Raw genomic sequence first — 22,777 nt, 5'->3', positions numbered from 1 at the left:
ACAAACAAAAAAACACAAGAAGAGGAAAAGGACCCTTCAAGACCACGTCCTTCCCCTCATGCTTTTACAAAAATGAAATGCAAGCTAAAGAATTTCTACAGGTCTCTAAATTATATATGTTAAAATTAGTTTTAAGAAAAAAATTTTGACGAAAATTTTCTACAGGTCTCTAAGGGGTAATTTGGTATTGTTGTGCTTTAAAAAAAAAACTATTTTTGCTGTGTTGTGAAAATAAACAGCGGTAAAATAATTTTGTTAAGTGTTTGGTAAACTTTTTTTTTTTGTAAAAATGTTTTTAACAAAAAAATAGTATCTGAGTGTTTGTCAAAATTTTATATAAATTGCTGTGAATATGTTAAATGACTAAAAATGATATGATATTTAATGTGATATAGTACTTGTCAAAGAAAATAATGTAGAGGCAATGATTGTAATTTTGTAAAATATGTGGAGGTATACTTGTTATTTGAAAATTTCATTAAATGAGCACTGATTTCTATGTTTTGAAAGAAAAACAATTATTTTAGAAGCATGGTAAACCATGCTTATGCTTTTCTACTATCATTGACAACAATTTTTTTTTTTAAGAAAACACTTTTTTTTGTTTTACCAACACATTTGATGTTTCAGATTTTAATATGCTTTTTTTTTTAAAAAGAAACACCACAATTTCAAACCAGTCCTAAATTATGTATGTCAAACTTAAGCCTAGAAACAACATCAATATGAAATTATTTAACCAAAAACAAGAATGGTCATACAAAAATTTAATCTTTATAGTATTATTTTTGTAACTTTGGCGAAAAATGTGTTAAAACGTGACATGAGGAGTTTTTGTTTTAGTGGTATCTCTATCTCAAGTCTCAACTTGTTGAAGAGAAGTCAGTTCCATGTGTGTGGAAAATTGAAGACATTAAATATCAGAGGTCCATGAGATGGGGGGGCATCGCATATTTCTTCGCCAAATAAGGTTAAATTAAAGTTTATTGGTATGAGAGAGAGAGAGAGAGAGCAGGTTAAAGGGGTGTAGAAATCCGTGTGACTCACAGAGATCGTTGTCAAAAGGTTGGGTCAAAAGTGGGCATGATTATTGTTGTGTAGCCGTGATGCTCCAAACAGCAAACAAGTTGTTGTATGCCAATTGAATGAAATATCAAGGGAATGTGAATGTGACTGCCTAGCTATAGGGGTATTATGGGGAAAGTCTTGGTCGTCATCCAGATATTTCCTGACGTTCTTGTAACGCTCATTTCTGATTGTACGCAAGTTTTACGTGATAAGTTTTACAAGGACATGGAGAATTATCTCTATCTTCAAATATATGTCGGTTTCACGCGATGAATGCTATACGAATGCAAAGATGTATCTTCGACTTTATTTTACGATGAGTGTTATATATAGTTATGTAAATGGGTATATCTCTTATCTGGAATGTAATTAGCAGTTTCCATATGATGAATACTATAAGAATAAGATGATACATTCCAGCTTCGATTATATGCATATTTTACATGATGAACATATCTTTTGGAGCATATGTAAGTTTCTCTCTTTATTATGACATGGGTTTGGTCTAAAAGTTTAGCCAAACTCATGTGAACACAAATGAATAGGAAGCTGAGAAGAGCAAGCAATTGACAATAAACTTTCAAGAGGCACTGGTCAGACTGGGTTGGTGCCTTGGTTCCAAAGGCATTTATCACAAAAGAGGTTTTTTCACGGTCAAAAAGTGTGTGCAGCCACTCAAGTTTGCTGGTACATGGTTTTGGTTGAGTCTGTAAAATGTTTATGTTCTTTGAAAATTCTTGGGGAAGAGATATGAATGCTTTGTGTATTTCCAGCATTTGACAGCCTTTTCGTGTGGTAGAAATAAAGGAGTTCGAGATTTTTTTTGGGACTTTATTGTCCAGAGTTCAAAGATCAAGAAATTCAGATCGTTCAAAAGAGTCATTGCATATTGGATCTAATAGACATTGCATATTGAATATATCTTCTGATCTAACCAATGATCAATATGACAACAAATCTTTTAAAAGTAATAGAGTTGGAAAATTTCAATCAGTGAGATATATTAAAGGTTGTAGAATATATCCATTTGCTTAGAGCAGTCTTGGTTAAGTAGTTAGTGTAGAGTCTGTTCCTATTTTCTTTAAACAGGAAACTCCATCTGGTATCAATTTTACTTTGTTTTAGTTTGGCTTTTTTATTAATTTGTTAAACTTAGTTTTATCAAGAGACCGATTTTTGCTGGAATATTTCCACTGAAGTTATTAGATTGAGGTTGGAAAGAGACAACTCCAGTCCAATTGGAGATTAGAGAAGGTCAGATTGGACCAATGTATAGACACTAGTAGAAAAAATTATTTGCGCAACGAAGCAAATCTCATCACACAATTTACACTAGTGTAACGAATTTAGCCAACAGTCGTGCAAAAATAGCTTCCAAAAAAAAAAAAGTAAAACAACCTATGCGACGAAAAATCGCGTTGCGCAATACAACTTTGCACGAGGAGGACATACTCTCGTTGCGCAAAGAGGAAGAAAAAAGGCGGGTAAGGTGAGTTTTTGGCGCCAACAACTCGTGCGACGAAGATTTTCCCACTACAATATTGCGCGAGGACGTCTCGTCGTGCAAAGGGCTTTGAAATTGCAAGTTGAACATTTCTCACAATGTGATTACTGCAGCCTTTGCACAACGAAAGGTCCGTCACTTTGAAAATGGCAAATTGAACGTTTCAACCAATGTAATTACCACGTCGTGCAAAGGTCCCTGATTTTCTTTTGCCCTAAACCCCTTATGTCCCAGTTCGTACGATGGCTAAATCCGTCAGTGGTACAAGTAAGGGGTGTGAGGGAGAAGGATCTAGAGAAAAGAAGGCAAAGATTACGCATACACATGGTAGAAGAGGAAATAATGACGGGCGCAAGCGAGTCAATTTGAATGATTTCAGGGGATCTAAGAGGGAGTCTCACATTGAACTAGTGCACAAGATTGGGTATGTGTTGTGGAACAAATGTCCTATGGTCGAGTGGGCATCTTGGAAAAATGTGTCAAAGGATCTGAAGAAGTCTATATTGGATGACTAAGCAGTAAGTGTGAGTTAATATATTAGTAATTATTTTTATTATATAATATATTATAATGTTTAATTTTGAATTATTTTTTTGCATAAATGGAGTGGTATATTATTGATGAAACGGAGCCGAACCTGATGAGATTTGTGGTGATATATTCAAGAGGCGTTACCGGCAGTGGAAGTATGACGTAGCCCGACATAGAGAAGCACCACCAGCAGGGTAGGTTTTTTTTTTTTTTTTTTTCCGATGTTATGGACAAATAAATTAGTTTTATAATTATGTATTTGTGGACAATAGCATTAAATAATTATTTAATTTCTATTAGGAGTAACAATTTAATATGGACTTTAAGTATTTATTCTCTTTGAAGATTCGGTTGACAAGTCTTTGGTATGTTGTCCTTGCATTTTTAGGACCAAAGAGCATAACCTTGTAACAGTACATACCTTGGTCAATAGCGAAGAATGTTGCTTCTGTATCTGGCTCGTACATCTTTATCTGGTTGTACCCAAAGTAGGCGTCCATAAAACTTAGTAGTCATGGCCTGGGTCGAGTCCACCAGAAGGTCGATCCGTGGGAGCATTAGTCGTGGTGCTATTTGGTTTTTCTTTCAAATTGTCTCACACGCATATCCTGCATATAAATCAATCAATATATCAATAAGTAAAATTGTTTGTCACTTTGTACTGCTAAATTACAATATTTCTTCTAAATGTAACTGTGTTGATATATGCTTGCTAGCCAATGCTTATTCGTCCTATCAGTCGTTGGATTTTTAAATTAGGTTCAAATATTATGCATATGCTAACTTCATGTCCGTTGTATTTGTGTGTGATTGTTTATTGCAGGTTTTGGACCTCGTGGAGGAGCCGAAAGTGAGGCTGAACTATAAAGTGAATGAGATGGTGAAGACGATGAGGTAAGTGATTATCATCTCCTAGACAGTAAACGTAGTTGGGTTGGAGAACACTTTAAATCGTATGAGGTTAAGATTCTAGTAAGCGTCAAAGATGAAGGAGGAAATCTTGTAAAAGATGAAAAGGGGAAAACGTTAATGGTTGAAGAAGTAAAACTTAGAGCTAAATGTATCTATCACCCCAAAGATAGAAGAAACTCGGGTGATCATACAGCCGATCCAATTATAAATGGGACGACCGGCATGAGATAACATCTTGAAAGACAATTTAGATAGTACCCCGTGAACATGAATAAAAATAAAAATAAAGTCTTTTTGGGGATAAGAAAGCGGGTAAAAAGTGGTTGCAGGGGTGTTTAACCAATTCGAATGTTTGGAAGGATGTGTAGATATGATTGTTATTGATGAGATGCCCTTTAATACCGTTGATAAGATGGGGTTTGATAGGTTTTCTAGTGTTGCAATTGTATTGCTTTGTGTACTTTCTAGGAGGACTCTTGTTAGAACTTTTTTAAGAATGTATGACTAATCTAAGGCTAGTTTGAAGAAAGAATTGAATGCTCACCAAATTTCTCTTACACGGACAATTGGACAAGCACTCAAACATGAATTATATGGTCCCCACCGCACCATTTATTGATGACAAATGGAATATGCACAAGAGGATCATTAATTTTTGTGTTATTCCTAACCACTACGAAACCACAATAGCTAAGTTGATTGAAATTTATTTTTGAATGGGGCATAAGTAAAGTACTCACAATGAAGGTTGACAATGCTTCGCAAATAGTTGCATTGGATCCACTTAGGTCAAAGATGAATAGGTGGGAAATTCACAAGCCATTTTGAGTGGGGAGTATTTACATGTGAGATGTACAACTCACATAACCAATGATAGGGATTTTACTACTCATGTGAACGGGCTAAAAACTCCTATTATACTTGCAAGAATCACAAGGTTGCTGTAGTATAAACGGATCTCGCAAGGTCGTTCTCCACAGGAATTATTAAAATAATTCGAAACAAATCAAATTCCAATTAATTATTGTAAGGTAGAAATTGAGATGATTGATTTTATAACCTATTTAAATTAAAAACTAATTTAATTAATAAAAATAAGACAATGTAAACTATTAAAACTAGAGGGAAAAGAAAACAGTTTTTTATTTTTGGGAGAAATCAAATTAAGAAAGCACTAGGATTCCACCATCACCTAGCAATCCTATAAACTTTTACCAATTACTTATGATCTACACATGCCACTTTTAAGGTTAGATTTTCCTAATTCATATTCTACTTGGAACCTCCAATATAGAACGTATATCTAACATGCAATCCGTCCGGACGTTCGGATCAAATCTGAACATGAAAGACTCATTATGCTTTATGACAATCCTTTGAAAAACCATGCAACCCTTAAGACGTGATGTTCATCCTAAGTTAAATTACAATTATTAATCACAAGAAGCCAGCGTCAATTTCAGGGAACCTTCCGTGTAGCCTTAGGTGCAGTAGGTTGCTGTATCTGTTGTTGAAATTGTGGTTTAGCATGCTGATCTCTATTCCACTTTAAATTAGGATGATCTCTCCAACCCCGGGTTGTAAATATTTGAATAAGGGTCATTTCGGGGACGTTGAAAATTATTAAATGAATTAACCTGCTCCACTGTAAACTCTGGATAAGCATCGTTATGTGGACAGCTCAAAAAATCATGATTTGTCATGTTGGAAGCAGCTTGTAAAGGCTGCTGTACAGCAACCTGTGAACCTGAAATTCTTTGTAAGAACATGTCAAATTTTGCATCAAATCTTTCAAGCTTTTTCTCCATTTTTTCAATTTGTGCCGACACATATGGTGAACCATTAGACATCTCAAAAATGGATCTAGATTGTGGCTGCTCAACTGCCCATTGTTGTGTATCTGCTGCCATTTTTTCAAATACCAAACAAGCCTCTTATGCAGTTTTATCCTTGTACGAACCTCCGCATGAAGCGTTGATAAGAGTTTTTGTAGTCATATTTAACCCTCTGAAAAATATATGCATTTGATCCGTACTGTTAATACCGGAATGTGGACATTTTCTAATCAACTATTTGAACCGTTCCCACGCCTCATGAAACTCTTCATTTGGTTTTTGGGCAAAATATAAAATCTGAGTTCTCATGTCAAGAGTCTTTGAAACTAGATAATACTTGTTTAAATTTTTTTCACTAAGTTGGGCCCAAGTACTAATGCTTCCAGATGGGAGTGTGAGGAGCCATCTCCTTGCTTGATCTTTTACAGTGTATGGAAACAAACGGAGCTTAATAGATTCGGCTGAAAATCCCCTCACCAAAATATTCTTGCATCCCATTAAAAATTTTGCAATATGCATGTTAGGATCGTCAGTTGATAACCCATGAAATGTAGGTAGAACATTCAGCATGTGCTGTTTTATTTCAAATGTTGACCCTTCCTCCATTGCCAGATAAGTAATGCAACTTGATATGTTAGTGGTATGAGCTGTCAGTGAATCACCCAGGAGCTTACCAGCCTCTGGAATTACAAATGCCATTGTTTCCTTATTGTGCAGTCCCCAGAAAATAAAGACTGCAGAAAAGTACCCTCCAGAGAAGAAACCCACTGCAAATTTTTCTCCCTGCATCTCCTTAAAGTCTACTCGAGTTCTGGATCGAAAGGAAGCAAGTTCTGCACTGTTGAACGGGTGCTGACCATGCACAGATTATCTTTGTAATCTACATTATACTGCTGTAATCTAAGAAAAATAAAACAAAAATGAAAATTATATATTTTTTATATATGTATATACAGCAATAACTAATTGAAAATCTGATTAGTAGGGATTATTTTAAATAATCCCCGGCAACGGCGCCATTTTCTTGATAGGGATTTTACTACTCATGTGAACGGGCTAAAAACTCCTATTATACTTGCAAGAATCACAAGGTTGCTGTAGTATAAACGGATCTCGCAAGGTCGTACTTCACAGGGATTATTAAAATAATTCGAAACAAATCAAATTCCAATTAATTATTGTAAAGTAGAAATTGAGATGATTGATTTTATAACCTATTTAAATTACAAACTAATTTAATTAATAAAAATAAGACAATCTGCACTATTAAAACTAGAGGGAAAAGAAAACAGTTTTTTATTTTTGGGAGAAATCAAATTAAGAAAGCACTAGGGTTCTACCATCACCTAGCAATCCTATGAACTTTTACCAATTACTTATGATCAAGGTATTAAATATCGGTAATATCGGAAATATCAGTAGTCTGAAAACACGGAAATATCGATGGAAATATCGGGATAATATCGATATCGATAAAAATTACATGGAAACCACGGAAATTGTAAGAAAAACTTGGAAATTTTTATTGAAACTTTGCAGGATGTTTATTTAGTCAATTATCTATTAGTTTATCACAAAAAATTGGAAGGAAATGCATTGCATGATGGATTTAACATTATCAAGTTGATTATATAGCGAGCTGACAAACATTGTGAGTGTAGAAAATATGTAGTAATTAATGAAAGAAGTCTAAACACACCATAATCATTTATATATAATGAATTAGTACAATATTTTACACTTTATACATTACATGGTAAGATACATGAGTGACTTAGTACCACATAGAGTTCCTATGAGGTTCAAATTTTTCACTATCTTCATCATCTCTATGTGTAGAGTGAGTGTATTGTGAAGAGTAGTTATCAAATGATAAATCCCCAAAATAGTTTTGCATGTAATTGTTAACATGCCATCCATATGGATCCGAGATTGGTTAACCTTGTCTATAAGCAAAATCATTTGAAGATTGAGTCTCGGATTGTTTCCATTAGTCGCTCGATTCCATCCCAACAGGATTGGGATATGAAGGGTAGGGAAATGGTTGGTTATGAGTATAACCATAGTTACTACTTCCCAATCCAACAGAGTCCGAAGTTATAGATAACGAGTCATCTTCTTGACTTGACAAAATCCCCTTGCCTCTTTCTTTACGAGTATAGTCCTTCCCTATGGCACCAATTCCTGGTCCTGCCCGCCTACTGCCATGGTCATCATCCTGTGTTGCATGCGTGAAGTTTGCCTCACCAGTGAAGGGGCTCATAAATCCGGGAGGTGGTCCAACATAGTTTCCATATCCACCACCACTACCTCCAGCTCCACTATATCCTTCATCATTCCCACCTCTGGTGGTAAGTGAGTCTGCTGATCTTGTACTAGAGCTATCATTAGTATCAGCACGATGTTGTGGTTGTGTAGGATTAGAAGAAGGTGGAATTCCAGTGTTTCTTGGTCTTGGGCGCAAAAGTTCTTCCAAATAGTCAGCGCTGCTAGATCCCACCTCCTCCTCTAATACTCTTTCTACATTTATCCCTTAATTACGTGATTCTTCAGCAACTCTGGGAGCTGGGTTGCCTTCATCATCATATAAATGAAGAGGTCTAATCCATTGATAAAGTTGGTTACCCTCTGTATCATCATCTTAACCAACAATATCAAACACATCTAGTGGGTCACCACGGTCGACATGATCTATTTTTGCTTCCTTATCTCGAATTTGAAGCTTCATGTTGTAGTAGCAATAAACTAATTTTTCCAACCTACTATGAGCCAACCTATTTCTTTGCTTTGTGTGTATGAGTGCAAATGTGCTCCAATTTCTTTCACAAGCAGATGAGGAAGCTGTTTGTGATAATACTTTGATTGCTAACTTTCTCACAGTTGGTGCATCGGTCCCATACATGATCCCCCATTCAGCTACAATGAAAAACAATGTTGATAAGCCTAATAACTCCAACAAATTCTATTATAAACTTATAGTGAAACATGTTTACACTCACTAGGAGACATTGTTGTTCGAGCAGCAATTGATGTTAATTCTCCAAAAGTTCTTCTTGCATCTTTAAACCATGTTAGCTGAATTTAATAAATCGTGTTAGTTTAATCCAACAAAGTAATTATTATAATTTAAGTAATTGTGTACCTCATTTCCAAATTGGCCAACTGCTGGTGATGCAGGTTCTAATTTAGAGTATACATTATGTACAGCACGTATAAGGGTACCATCATCTCCAACACCGGGTCTGTATTGGTATCGAGGATTCAAATAATATGCTGTTCAAAGAAACACATACTCTAATAAGAGAAATAATACTTATGCAACTAAAGAAATGAATTGCAAATTATGACATAATTTATACCTACTGCATGCAAATCGTGGTATAATGTTTTATACCATCGGTCTTCAATTATCTTTATGACCCACCTTGCACCATGTTTTCTTTCCAATTCATCTTTCACTACACGCATCAACTCATATTCTGCCCCCATAGTAGGATACACTTTTGTGTCAACAATCCGTAAAACCTTGTAAAGAGGTTCAAACACTTGGCACACATGTTCTGATTGAGTTCAAAAAGCATGATCAAGCACTATACTTTCCACCATACGACCTGCATTTGAGCAGCTGAAATTGTGGTTGGCCCAATCGTCACTAGTGAATAGTTGCTTCAACCCTGCTTTCTTCTTAAGTAGGCTGTTTAATGCAATATAGTTGGTGGCGAATCAAGTGGTAGCTGGACGAATAATTTCTTCTTTGCAAAATTCACGCATCTTTGCCAACAACCAACCGTGATTGTAAATATAATTTGTGATCGTTCTAGCTCTTTTGACCACAGTAGCAACATTCTCTCTTCCCCATTACCTCAAACATGAGATCAATACAATGTGCTGCACATGATATCCAAAACACATTATGATGCTTCATTAACTTTTTTCCAGCTTTGACAAATGCAGAACCGTTGTCGGTCACGACTTGGACAAAATTATGCTCTCCCACCTCCATGATTACATCCCTCAATAATTTGTAAATATACTTGTAGTTCTTTATATGGTCTGAAGCATCAACAGACTTCAAACAAATTGTCTTTCCCTTGGAGTATACCATGAAGTTTATGATAGACAATCTGGTCGGGCCGGTCCATCCGTCACACATGATTGTGCAACCATTAGTTTCCTACTTTGACCTCAACTTGTTAACATACTCGCCAATGTCTTTATACTCCATATCCAAATATTTGTTTCTTATCTCATAGGGAATGGGAGGTTGTACTCCAACACCGGCCTGTTGACATCCCACTACCATATTTTTGAAATGATGTGATGATGCTTTCTCAGTAGGGACATTTTCATAGATAAAGAACTTGCTAATTAGACGCCACATTCCCTCCTTCACATTACCTCCAGTGAAATAACTCCAAAAGCTCTTTTGACGTGCTTTGGATGACTTATATAAACTTGGGGCTATTGGTGGTGTTGGTTGTGATTCTCTAAGACTGCCTCCCCGTCTCATTTGTGCACCACCACTTGTCCCGGAACCTTGGGCTCTATTAGGAATTTTATGAAGGTGTTCTCTTTCCCATGCTGACTGTTTGGAGGCACGTAATGCTTGTTTCAACCTGCGTCGTTCTTCAGGTCCCATGTCATCATCACATTCTTCCTCATCGTCATCATCATCACTGTCAACCGCTTGGCCATAGACTTCTCCCTATAGCCCAGCTCGAATATTTTCCATTCCATGTGTTATCTTTTCCTTCTGCTGTTTTTTATTTTTTAATAATGTGCTGATGAATGCCTTCACTTCTGGGGGGACATTATCGCATCGTTGGACATTTTTTGCTATATCTAATCCACTAAGATGGTACTTAAGTCGTGTCACTCCGCCACTCTTCATTACCCGACCACAATATTTGCAAATTGTGCCATGTTTGTTTCTGTCTATTGGGTCTCCATGTTCCCAAGCTGGATCACGTTTAGTAACTCCACTGGACATCTTAAACGTACCTATATTTATTTTTCATGAAAATTAGACAATTATTTTTTGATAAAATAAGAGAACCTAAATAATAAAGTTATTCTACAGAAGAATTAAATACGAAGTAAAGAAAATGATTGTAAAAATTTAAGTAATTATACAAATAATATGGAATAATAAAACCTAATATTAATGAATAATAATCCAATTTGATGAAAAAAAAAATCCTAATATAAAACATGGTGATGAATAATAATCCAATTTGATAATAATCCAATTTAATGAATAATCCAATTTGATAATAATCCAATTTAATGAATAATAATCCAATTTGATAATAAAAAAACCTAATATTAATGAATAATAATCCAATTTGATAATAAAACCTAATATTAATGAATAATAATCCAATTTGATAAAAAATAATCCTAATATAAAACATGGTGATGAATAATAATCCAATTTGATAATAATCCAATTTAATGAATAATCCAATTTGATAATAATCCAATTTAATGAATAATAATCCAATTTGATAAAACAAAAACCTAATATTAATGAAAAATAATCCAATTTCATAATAAAACCTAATATTAATGAATAATAATCCAATTTGATAATAATCCAATTTAATGAATAATAATCCAATTTAATGAATAATAATCCAATTTGATAATAAAAAAAAACCTAATATTAATGAATAATAATCCAATTTGATAATAAAACCTAATATTAATAAAATAATAAATAACATTAAACATATTAAAATTATCCTAGGGAATAATTATACAACATTACTTAATTACTTAAAAAAATTAACATGTAATTGTTAACATTACTTAATTACTTACAAAAATTAACATGCAAGGATTAATTACTTAAAAAAATTAACATACGAGTCCACACAAATTTATTTGTTGTTGTATAAATTACAATAATATAGATATAAGTTTGTAAACTTACCTTAAATTGGAACCCTTTGTGTTCAAGCTTTGGAATGGATCTGGAATGGCTTTGAAAATGGTAAGGGAAGAAGAAGAAACGAAAATGCTCTGAATGCCTCTGATACTCCACCTCTGATAAGGTGAAAGAATATAACAGACAATGGCACACTGTTTTGCATGTGAAAGAATATCACGGACTCACAGTGGTACACAGTTTCATTATGAAAGCACTATTATTTGTTGTCCATGGTCTGAAATTGCAAAATGTTATTTGGATCATTGGATCAGAGAGCTAGAGACAGAATTTGAATTATTTGGATCATTGGATGCTTTTTTTTTTCTCACACGCCACCACAGACAGAGAGAGTCAGAGAGTGAGTCACACTTACACGCCACCACACACGCACACAGAGATCGAGATTCGAGACCCCCCACACCACACACGTACATAGAAACTGAGCTCAGTCTCTCGATCCTTCCTTCTCTCTTCTGAGTTCTGAGTCTTCTCCCTTCCTTCTCTCTTCTGAGTCTTCGCCCTTCCTTTCTCCCTTCTCCAGTTCTCCCACACACACACACAGACATCATCTCTCGATCCTCCTCGTCCGCGTCTATCGCCTCGTCGGTGTCGTCTCTATCTCCCGTGCCGTGACCTCTACCTCAAATCGGTCATCCCCATCGGCGCCCTCTACTTCCTTTCCCTTTGCTCCTCCCTCGCCTTCCTCCTCGTCGAGCCCGGACCTCCTAGACGGAAAAGAAGAAGGTTCCACCCTCCACCAAACCGCAAAATTCAAACCCACAGCTTAATATCTTATCAGCCAATGACCCTTTACACACAAACCCAGAAAATCTCTCTTTCTCTATCTCTCTCTCTATCTCTCTCTCTTTAGTTTTTCCAGAAACCTCTAGCAAGGCTAGATTCAGGTGCAGCTGCGAGTTTGATGCAAGTGCAGTTCTCTCTCTCTCTCTAGTTTTACCAGAAACCTCTAGCAAGTCCAGATTCAGATGCAGACGCAAGTTGCGATGCAGGTCGTCGCCATCGCCGTCGGTGGTCAAGTCAACTCCCGATCCCTCACCTTCTTACCTCTTCGATTGATTCATGCATATGAATTGTGGTTGTATTTTCAATCGCTTTGTAGGTTTTTGGGACGAAATCGGCTCGGGAATCGGCACACCCATTTCCGGCATTCTTCTCGGATTTGCACGTATCCAAAATATCATGATATTTTTCCGAAAACCCGTCGGATACCTATTAAAATATCAGACCTGTGAAAAACCGATAATATCGGCGAAATATCGCCGATATTATCGGCATTTTGTTCCTTGCTTATGATCTACACATGCCACTTTGAATGTTAGATTTTCCTAATTCATATTCTACTTGGAACCTCCAATATAGAACGTATATCTAACATGCAACCCGTCCGGACGTTCGGATCAAATCTGAACATGAAAGACTCATTATGCTTTATGAAAATCCTTTGAAAAACCATGCAACCCTAAGACGTGGTGTTCATCCTAAGTGAAATTACAATTATTAATCACAAGAAGCCAGCGTCAATTTTAGGGAACCTTCCGACCAAAATTGCATCAAATTACTTTTCTAAAGATCCTAATGATGATTAGGCATTAAGACAATTAGATAGTTTTTATCTCGGTGATTAACAATTCAAAGTATGCATGCAATCAATCATAAGCAATTAAATAAAAATCACATATTCATGCTAAGGCTCAAGGCTTCACTCTAGCAAAAGAAATTAGTTACGCATATTCATAATTGAAATCATAGAAAATATTATTAAGAAAATGATTGAAAACACCTTCAAGTAGAAAATCTCCAAAACCCTAACAATTATCTCTGTCTCCAAAATTGCATAAAAGAAAGTGTAGTGAAAAACTGTAGACGGCCAAGCAATATATCTGCTAAGCCCCCACACAAACCCTAAAAGCAGGTCCTTTATTCCCCCTAGGAAACTAAAATTAATAATCAAATAAAATAGGAAACATAACCCTAAATTAAATGGTAAAATTCGCTTAAAATCTAAACAACCACGTTTTGGACCCATAAGCTGTTCCAAAACTGGCCCAATATAGCTGGATTTAATGTTTGGAATATTCTGAACACTTCTCCAGAAGGCCACGAACCCATCCGAGGTCATCTTGGGCTCCAAAAATGCAATTTAAGCCCAAAAACGTCATTTTCCAACACTGCACATCGCTCCTTTATTTTATCGTCAGAAAATAACCGTTTGGTGGAAAAATCCCAAATTTTGATACAATCAAACTAGGTGACTCACGAACGTCCTCCAACTGGAATTACTCCAAAATTCGTCCATTTGGTCCTATTTTACTCCAGAGGAAGTCAAAAGTCCTATATTGAAAATACAATTCAAAGCATCAAAATTCTTCTAAAATATTAACCAAAATATACTAAGATTAGGGTAAAATATATAATATAAAATCTACTCATCAACCAACTTAATAGTGAGTCAAGGTATGAAGAGGCTAACCAAGGCCTTTTATCCGTAAGTAATTGTGGGAGGTTTGTGAGGATCTATTCACAAAGATTAGAGTATTTCAAGCAAGTTGTGCATATGAAGAAGTTAATATGCTATTTTTTTTAACGAAGAAGTTAATATGTTTAGATTGCCCACAAGGTGGAATTCAACATTTATTATGTTGAAAGTAGCCATAAAGTTTAAAAAGGCTTGTGAACATTTTTGATGTTGCATTGCTTTTTAGGTTGAACCATTTATGTTTTTGGTTTGAAGGCATGTTGATTTGAACTAAACTTTGTATGACTTTATTATGGTTACTCGAACTTGAACTTCGCTTTTCATTTGGGTTGTACTAATTTCATAAAACATTTCGTTTGATAATGCTTGGTTGTGAACATTTAATTGAACGTTTGATGTGGCATGAAATGGATGGATGAAATGGAATGGTTGCACCTTGCAAGAAATGGATGGATGGATGAAATTCTTGGTTGTGAACGTTTATTGAATGCTTAATTGAACATTTGGTTGTACTAATGCCAATATTTGAATGGATGAAATGGAATTTAGGGTCGAACTCATTTTAATTAGTGAGCAACATTTTTTTGTATGAAATGGAATTTAGGGTCAAACTCATTTTAATTAGTGAGCAACATTTTTTTGGATGAAATGGAATTTGGGGTCCAACTTATTGTAATGTCCTTTATCACACTAGGAGGACCCTTTTTTATAACTACCAGGATCTTTCTTCAGCCCAATACCAAAAATTGGGCCCACAAACAAAACAAAAAAACCTGTAAAATGTGCTACACCCCATGATACTGAACCGAATCAATACCAAAATGTTTTTTGGTTTTGGATTCGGTTCCACTCCCACACCATACGATACCGCACCATGGCCAGAGCTAATACGCACCCTTATTAGCCGGAGGCAGATTCTCTGCCTTCCCACTTCTTGTGTCCTTCTGTTTGTGTGGTCACGGTTAAGCCACGTCAACATTTTATATTACTATTCCTTTTGTTTTATTATCTCTATAAAAAAAATATAAAATGTTGTGTACCCTACCGTTGACCAAGATTTGACTTTTGGTCAACATGTCTCGAAACGTTCTAGAAACTAGAATTAGTACCACGGGACTAATTGAAGTTTAGTGGGCCTATATTGGTTAGATAGTGACTTGAATATATGAGATATGATTAGTACTTTAATTTCTTATATTAGTAACATTGTGAATATGAATTGGTCTTATAAATATGATTTCTATTGAAATGTGATTTTTATATATTTAGCCATAGACCTATGCTTATTAAATATGATTTGGCTTGTGTACTGATGATGTTTGTGTTATGTGTTTAATTATCTTTTTAATAATGTGATTGATAATTATGATGAATGTTATGACAATTATGGGATCTCAATATTGTTTGATAATTATTTGGATATGATTGCCAATTGAAGACCTATTTGAACTTGGCATTACTACCTACCATGAGATGGAGATGAAAGTCAGGAGATGAGTTAGGTAATTTATTAGATTTTTAGTAGAAATAGTGATTAAGGGAATTATTTGTGTTGTGCTCCACATGACTAGATGCTGGTTGATATGTGGAATCGATATCATGTGTGCGTATAATTATGTATAAAGTGTGATGATGAGATTGCACCATGTAGTAGTGGTACATGGATGGTCCTGCTTGGTATATCCGCGATGGGGGACCATACACATGCTAGGAGTGATCATGCTTGGTATATCCGTTATGGGTGGTCACTACCTAGAGCTTGCATTTTTAGGACCAAAGAGCATAACCTTGTAACAGTACATACCTTGGTCAATAGCGAAGAATGTTGCTTCTGTATCTGGCTCGTACATCTTTATCTGGTTGTACCCAAAGTAGGCGTCCATAAAACTTAGTAGTCATGGCCTGGGTTGAGTCCACCAGAAGGTCGATCCGTGGGAGCATTAAGGGTTGTGGTGTTATTTTGTTTTTCTTTCAAATCCTCACACACACACATATCCTGCATATAAATCAATCAATATATCAATAAGTAAACTTGTTTGTCACTTTGTACTACTAAATTACAATATTTCTTCTGAATGTAACTGTGTTGATATATGCTTGCTAGCTAGTGCTTATTTGTCCTATCAGTCGTTGGATTTTTAAATTAGGTTCAAATATTATGCATATGCTAACTTCATGTCCGTTGTGTTTGTGTGTGATTGTTTATTGCAGGTTTTGGACCCCGTGGAGGAGCCGAAAGTAAGGCTGAACTTGGAAGTGAATGCGATGGTGAAGAAGATGAGGTAAGTGATTATCATCTCCTAGACAGTAAACGTAGTTGGGTTGGAGAACACTTTAAATCGTATGAGGTTAAGATTCTAGTAAGCGTCAAAGATGAAGGAGGAAATCTTGTAAAAGATGAAAAGGGGAAAACGTTAATGGTTGAAGAAGTAAAACTTAGAGCTAAATGTATCTATCGCCCTAAAGATAGAAGAAACTCGGGTGATCATACAGCTGATCCAATTATAAACGGGACGACCGGCATGAGAAAACATCTTGAAAGACAATTTAGATAGGACCCCGTGAACATGAATAAAAATAAAAATAAAGTCTTTTTGGGGATAAGAAAGCGGGTAAAAAGTGGTTGCAGGGGTGTTTAACCAATTCGAATGTTTGGAAGGATGTATAGATATGATTGTTATTGATGAGATGCCCTTTAATACTGTTGATAAGATGGGGTTTGATAGGTTTTCTAGTGTTGCAATTGTATTGCTTTGTGTGCTTTCTAGGAGGACTCTTGTTAGAACTTTTTTAAGAATGTATGACTAATCTAAGGCTAGTTTGAAGAAAGAATTGAATGCTCACCAAATTTCTTTTACACGGACAATTGGACAAGCACTCAAACATGAATTATATGGTCCCCACCGCACCCTCTATTGATGACAAATGGAATATGCACAAGAGGATCATTAATTTTTGTGTTATTCCTAACCACTACGGAACCACAATAGCTAAGTTGATTGAAATTTATTTTTGAATGGGGCATAAGTAAAGTACTCACAATCACGGTTGACAATGCTTCGCAAATAGTTGCATTGGATCCACTTAGGTCAAAGATGAATAGGTGGGAAATTCACAAGTCATTTTGAGTGGGGAGTATTTACATGTAAGATGTACAACTCACATAACCAACTTAATTGTGAGTCAAGGATGAAGAGGCTAACCAAGGCCCTTTATCCGTAAGTAATTGTGGGAGGTTTATGAGGAGCTCTTTACGAAGATTAGAGTATTTCAAGCAAGCTGTGCATAGGAAGAAGTTAATATGCTATTGTTTTTTAAACGAAGAAGTTAATATGTTTAGATTGCCCACAAGGTGGAATTTAACATTTATTATGTTGGAAGTAGCCATAAAGTTTAAAATGGTTGTGAACATTTTTGATGTTGCATTGCTTTTTTAGGTTGAACCATTTATGTTTTTGGTTTGAAGGCATTTTGATTTGAACTAAACTTTGTATGACTTTATTATGGTTACTCGAACTTGAACTTCGCTTTTCATTTGGGTTGTACTAATTTCATAAAACATTTCGTTTGATATTGCTTGGTTGTGAACATTTAATTGAATGTTTGATGTGGCATGAAATGGATGGATGAAATGGAATGGTTGCACCTTGCAAGAAATGGATGGATGGATGAAATTCTTGGTTGTGAACGTTTATTGAATGTTTAAATGAACATTTGGTTGTACTAATGCCAATATTTGAATGGATGAAATGGAATTTAGGGTCGAACTCATTTTAATTGGTGAGCAACATTTTTTTGGATGAAATGGAATTCGGGGTCCAACTCATTGTAATGTCCTTTATCACACTAGCAGGACCCTTTTTTTATAACCACCAGGATCCTTCTTCAGCCCAATACCAAAAATTGGGCCCACACAAACAAAACAAAAAAACCTGTAAAATTTGCTACACCCCATGATATTGAACCGAATCAATACCAAAATGTTTTGTGGTTTTCCATACGATACCGCACCGTGGCCAGAGTTAATACGCCACCTTATTAGCCGAAGGCAGAGTCTCTCTCACACTTCCCGTGCCCTTCCGTGCCCTCCTATTTGTGTGGTCACAGTTAAGCTATGTCAATATTTTATATTACTATACCTTCTTGTCTTATTATCTCTATAAAAAAAATATAAAATATTGACGTGATTTTACCGTGACCACATAAAACAGGAAAACAGGGCACGGAAAGTGAAAGGGCAGAGAATCTGCCTCCATGTCTCCAACATACCCGTCATTTTTATTTAATTTATTCAATCTGCTATAATCTACGCCAAATTTACGAGCAGGGAAATTCGACCATGAACCATTAAAAGCGATGCATACTGAGACTGCTCTGGTTCATTGTGTATGCCAAATTCTGCGCAGATGATTACATGTTTAATCTAATTTAAAAGATGAGACCACCAATATGCATATTTTTCGATCCTCCCATGATCGTGGAATCTCTCAGAAGACCCGCTTGGGTGCATGCAAAGGCTCAGAATTACTATTTTCATTCGTATTTTAGATACACACACTCCATTTTCAGACTTTGACAAAAAAGGAACATAAATTTGGAGAAATCCATTCATTTACAAACCCAAACAGCTATCAAGAGAGGCATATCACTTCTTATTTTGAGGACTTCAACTTGGACGAGGATTTGGATTCAGCAGCAGCTTTAACAAGCTTTGTTGGCTTGATCACGCTCTTCGGGTTCAGAGCCTTACTCACCTTGAACACGGCCCAAGCTGCCCCTATAGCGTGCCCTGCGGCATCAAGCCCTTCATTCGTCACCTTCCCCGCCGGTTCTCCGTACCTGCAATGAAGAACACATCACATGTAGGTCAGCCATTGATTCCCTTAGTTGACAATATAAATATATACGAAAACAAAAAGGAAAATCTCGTCTAATCATTATGGCCAAAAACTAAATCCATGTCTCGGAAAAGCATGCAAACCAACTATGACGGATCTGGTATACACCCAAATCTAACCTATACTTGCATTGACCTAGCTCTAAGAATCAAAGCTACAGCAGCTGCAATAGTTGTGCAGATTTCATGAAAACGTTCTGAACAAACACCATTAAGAAAACAACAAAGAAAATCTTCTACAAACATCCACCGAATAGCAACCATGAGCACTACACGGAACCAACGCCATCGTGAAATTTTAAGGCCCGTTACCGGACAAGAAACTACACCATAAAGTGATCAGAACTATAAATACTGAAACTGATAAGGATTCGATCAAATAAGTAAAAGTTCATGGTCACATTAAGAATTACCTATGTGAAACAAGCCCAGTGGTGACGACCGATGTGGTTGACATGACATTCCTTCCCGCAACTTCCACAGCATCACAGACCTTGTCTGTGTTTTCAAACACAAACAGCAAACTTGAGCACAAGAGAAATGTCACTAGTCCTATTTCCTAAGATTGCAAAAAATGGGGAAAAACTTGATATTCCACTCCAACTCGCATAATTTCATGCTCAGCACCTCCATATCTCAAATATCAAAATCCAAAAACAAAACATGTACACCTCAAACAAAAGACTTACTGAATCCATCCAAGGAAGCAAGGATGATTTCTCCAGGCAAAAGGCTAAAAAACTTCTGCCCCACTTTAGAGTTAACTATCGAACTCGTGAAAAATCCAGATACTTTGACAACCCCTGAAAGGATCCCGGTGGCCACTTCCTCCGACCTCTTGGTCAACTTCTTAACCCTGAAATTTGCAAATACATTATAGGATGGTAGCCTTGTACTGCTGCATGCTAAAAACAGGGTGGTTCTAGTATCAAAGTTTGACAACACTGAGAAGTAACACCCGATCATCGAAACTCAACCCAAAACTAAGAAGCTGAAAATCATCTACAATTGAGCTCAATTAGTTGACTTGCTTAAGCAAGAAATTTGTTGCTTAAGCAGTCATCTTAAAGGGGATCTTCTATAATTTCGCACCTGAGGGGCTGAAGAAATTCGACCGCCCCCTACACATATTTGATACCCTCTCCTACGAAAAAAACTCGCAATACCGACTACCACAAAAAAATAATATTTTTTAGGAATTTAAGGCGGAAATGGACGTATTTTTTTTCTTTTAATAAATATCATAATTGTTACCAAAATCAAACGGGCAGGCGCAAAAACTTTAAAAAACAATTCTGTTTAATTAAAAAACACACCTTTGGATCCTCCTGAAGGCCTCCGGACTAATCTCCGATGGCGAAGTGGGTCCCATCCTCATCTTCAAGAACTCGTTCCCCCACTTCAACCTATCCACCGTCACATCCCCACACCACAGAATTCCCCTTATCATCTGCCCCGAACCCGCCACAATCAACCGCGCACATTTCCCGCTGTAATCCTCCACATTCGGAGCCAGAGTAGTCCAGTACGCCGCGGCCCTATCGCCAACCTCCTCCCCCTTGGCGTCCAAAACCTCCCAATTCCCCACCCCCTCAACCTTCCCTTCCGAAAAACAACTGTAATTCCTCAGAATCTGATCAAATTCCCTCAGCAAACCCTCCTGCCCCGCTGACCCCAAAGTCAACCCGTAATTCAGCAACTCGAATTCGCCTCTCTTCCCGGTCGAGTCGTCAATTTCTCCTCTTTTTGGCCACCCATCTGCCGGGACCCGAATAGTGAAGAAGTAGTGGGACTGATCGAGCTTCACGGAGGGTTCGTCTTTCGCCAGAGGCCACTGAATCTGGTCTCCCACGCGCGCGAGTACAGCGACTACATTCCCGTTCTGCCGGAGACCAACGACGGTGAGTTCTCCGCGGGCGAGTTCGATGCTCGAGTCCTTCTCTATGAGATGGACGATAGCGCCGGGGATTTTGACCAGGAGGTCCTCGGAGGAATGGGTAACTGGGATTTCTGTCGAAACGGCGTCGTCCTCCGGGAAGAGGTTCTCGGCGAGGTCGTTCATGTCGACAGATGGGTAAGAAGTGGGTTTTGAAGCGGACATGGTCTTAGGTTGGTGTCTGTCTGAAATTTTGAATGTTGGTGGATTTCGGGTTGGGGAAGATATAACTGCCAGATATGGGGGTTTTAAGGTAGGAGAAATCTTGGGCTCAGACTTCTAAGAAAATGGAGGGCGTGTCGGTAAGGACGACAATGGAGATGCCGGAACACGTGGCGACAGGTGGATTTGCCGCGTAAGGACCGTGGGTGGTGGATGCTGTGATAAAGACTAAAGTAACTGTTTGTTGGTTTCAGGGTGGTTGAGCTCTCGCCACGTACAATTTGGGGGGCTGCGTATTAAGAAAGAAGTTTATTTTGGCATAAATAGAGTGTCCTTCATCAATTAATTTGGATACGACAAGAGTTGAAGGCTGATGTTTAGACAATCTTCAACCCTTGGGCTAAAAGCTAAATTTTTTTGTCTGAAAAATTTGACTTTTAGCTCAGAAACATCTTTTCTGCTCCAACTCTGCTGTCCTAAAATTTTAGCCCGGAATTATTAAAGCATGAACTTAGGCTAATTTTTTTCTTAAATCAATTTAAAAAAAATATGTAGATTATTGTAAATTAATTTTATGAACATTTTAATCTAAAAAAAATTAAATTCCGATAAACATTTGGCATTTAGCCCGGGGGAAAGCTGGGGGGGGGTATTTGGCCCAGAAATAACATTTGGCATTTAGCCTAAAGTTTTAACATGGGTTGGAGAGTGTTTGGGTGTGGGTAATTTGGCTTTTAGCCCAGGTTTGGAGATGGTCTTAGGAAGATCAAATTTTTAAAATTAAATTTACAACAAAATGTTGTGGTTATAGATAATTAAATTAGTAATTAAGTATAAATTATTAAATTATTAATTAAGTATAGATTATGAATTATTTTGTAAACATAATCCCTACGAAAAACTTTATTAAAGCTAAGATCTTTTATTCAATCGATATCTCTTGTTATATGAGTCCTTGTAAGGAGGGTATCATGTGTGCAGCAAAGCTCTAGGGTTAGGGTTCAAAAACTGTGACGACGCTGATCTATGTTGCTGCTTTCCGGATCAAATAGATAACTTGGGATCAGATTCTTGGTGGGTTGTGAGTACTGGAGAACTGCTGGCACATTCCTACCAGTGCACAACTAAGTCTAGTGGTTCTAAGGTTTGTAATCGAGATGATTGGCAAGAAAAATATGGAGTTTTTGGCAACGAAGTTTGGAACTAGTCTATCATTGTCAGAGAAGGAGAAAGGTGGGATTAAAATTGAAAAGAAGGCTGTTAAGGGTGCTTTGTTGGGTTTCCATTACAGTGTGGTGGTTGAGGTTTTCTCGACCAAAGCTGTCAATGAGAATGGGATTATCGATTAATTCACTAGTTTATGGAGAGGAAGGGAGGGGTGTCAATTAGGGCATTCGGTGGGGCTTGATTTGGTTGTTGATGTCGCTTTCCATGGGCAGTGGGCAGAGCCCCTTCACTTGGCTACAATGTGGGTGCAATTGCATAATGTTTCCCCACTCAATA

General features: G+C 36.8%; 1 protein-coding gene and 1 non-coding gene across 3 annotated transcripts; one reads left to right on the top strand and one right to left on the bottom strand.

Moving 5' to 3' along the window:
* The first annotated feature begins 6,057 nt into the window (after positions 1–6,057).
* LOC126588094 (small nucleolar RNA R71) lies at positions 6,058–6,162 on the top strand. Its single transcript, XR_007611323.1, has one exon. It is a non-coding gene; the product is annotated as a small nucleolar RNA R71 (small nucleolar RNA).
* A 12,622-nt stretch (positions 6,163–18,784) lies between these two features.
* Positions 18,785–21,383, bottom strand: LOC126586682 (protein EARLY-RESPONSIVE TO DEHYDRATION 7, chloroplastic-like). Of its 2 annotated transcripts, XM_050251608.1 has the most exons (4): positions 20,493–21,371; positions 19,866–20,032; positions 19,590–19,674; positions 18,785–19,118 (listed from the first exon to the last, which is right to left on the bottom strand). In XM_050251608.1, the coding sequence occupies exons 1-4, from the start codon at positions 21,275–21,277 to the stop codon at positions 18,932–18,934; spliced, it is 1,224 nt and encodes a 407-aa protein (XP_050107565.1). In that variant the 5' UTR covers positions 21,278–21,371; the 3' UTR covers positions 18,785–18,931. The 2 variants fall into 2 exon arrangements, with proteins under 2 accessions (XP_050107565.1, XP_050107567.1); XM_050251610.1 differs by lacking the exon at positions 18,785–19,118 and having other exon boundaries at positions 19,593–19,735; positions 20,493–21,383.
* Positions 21,384–22,777: the final 1,394 nt, after the last annotated feature.

This window comes from Malus sylvestris, chromosome 10, assembly GCF_916048215.2.
Source record: "Malus sylvestris chromosome 10, drMalSylv7.2, whole genome shotgun sequence".
Classification (NCBI taxonomy): Eukaryota; Viridiplantae; Streptophyta; class Magnoliopsida; order Rosales; family Rosaceae; genus Malus; species Malus sylvestris.
This window is presented reverse-complemented; position numbering and strand designations above follow the sequence as displayed.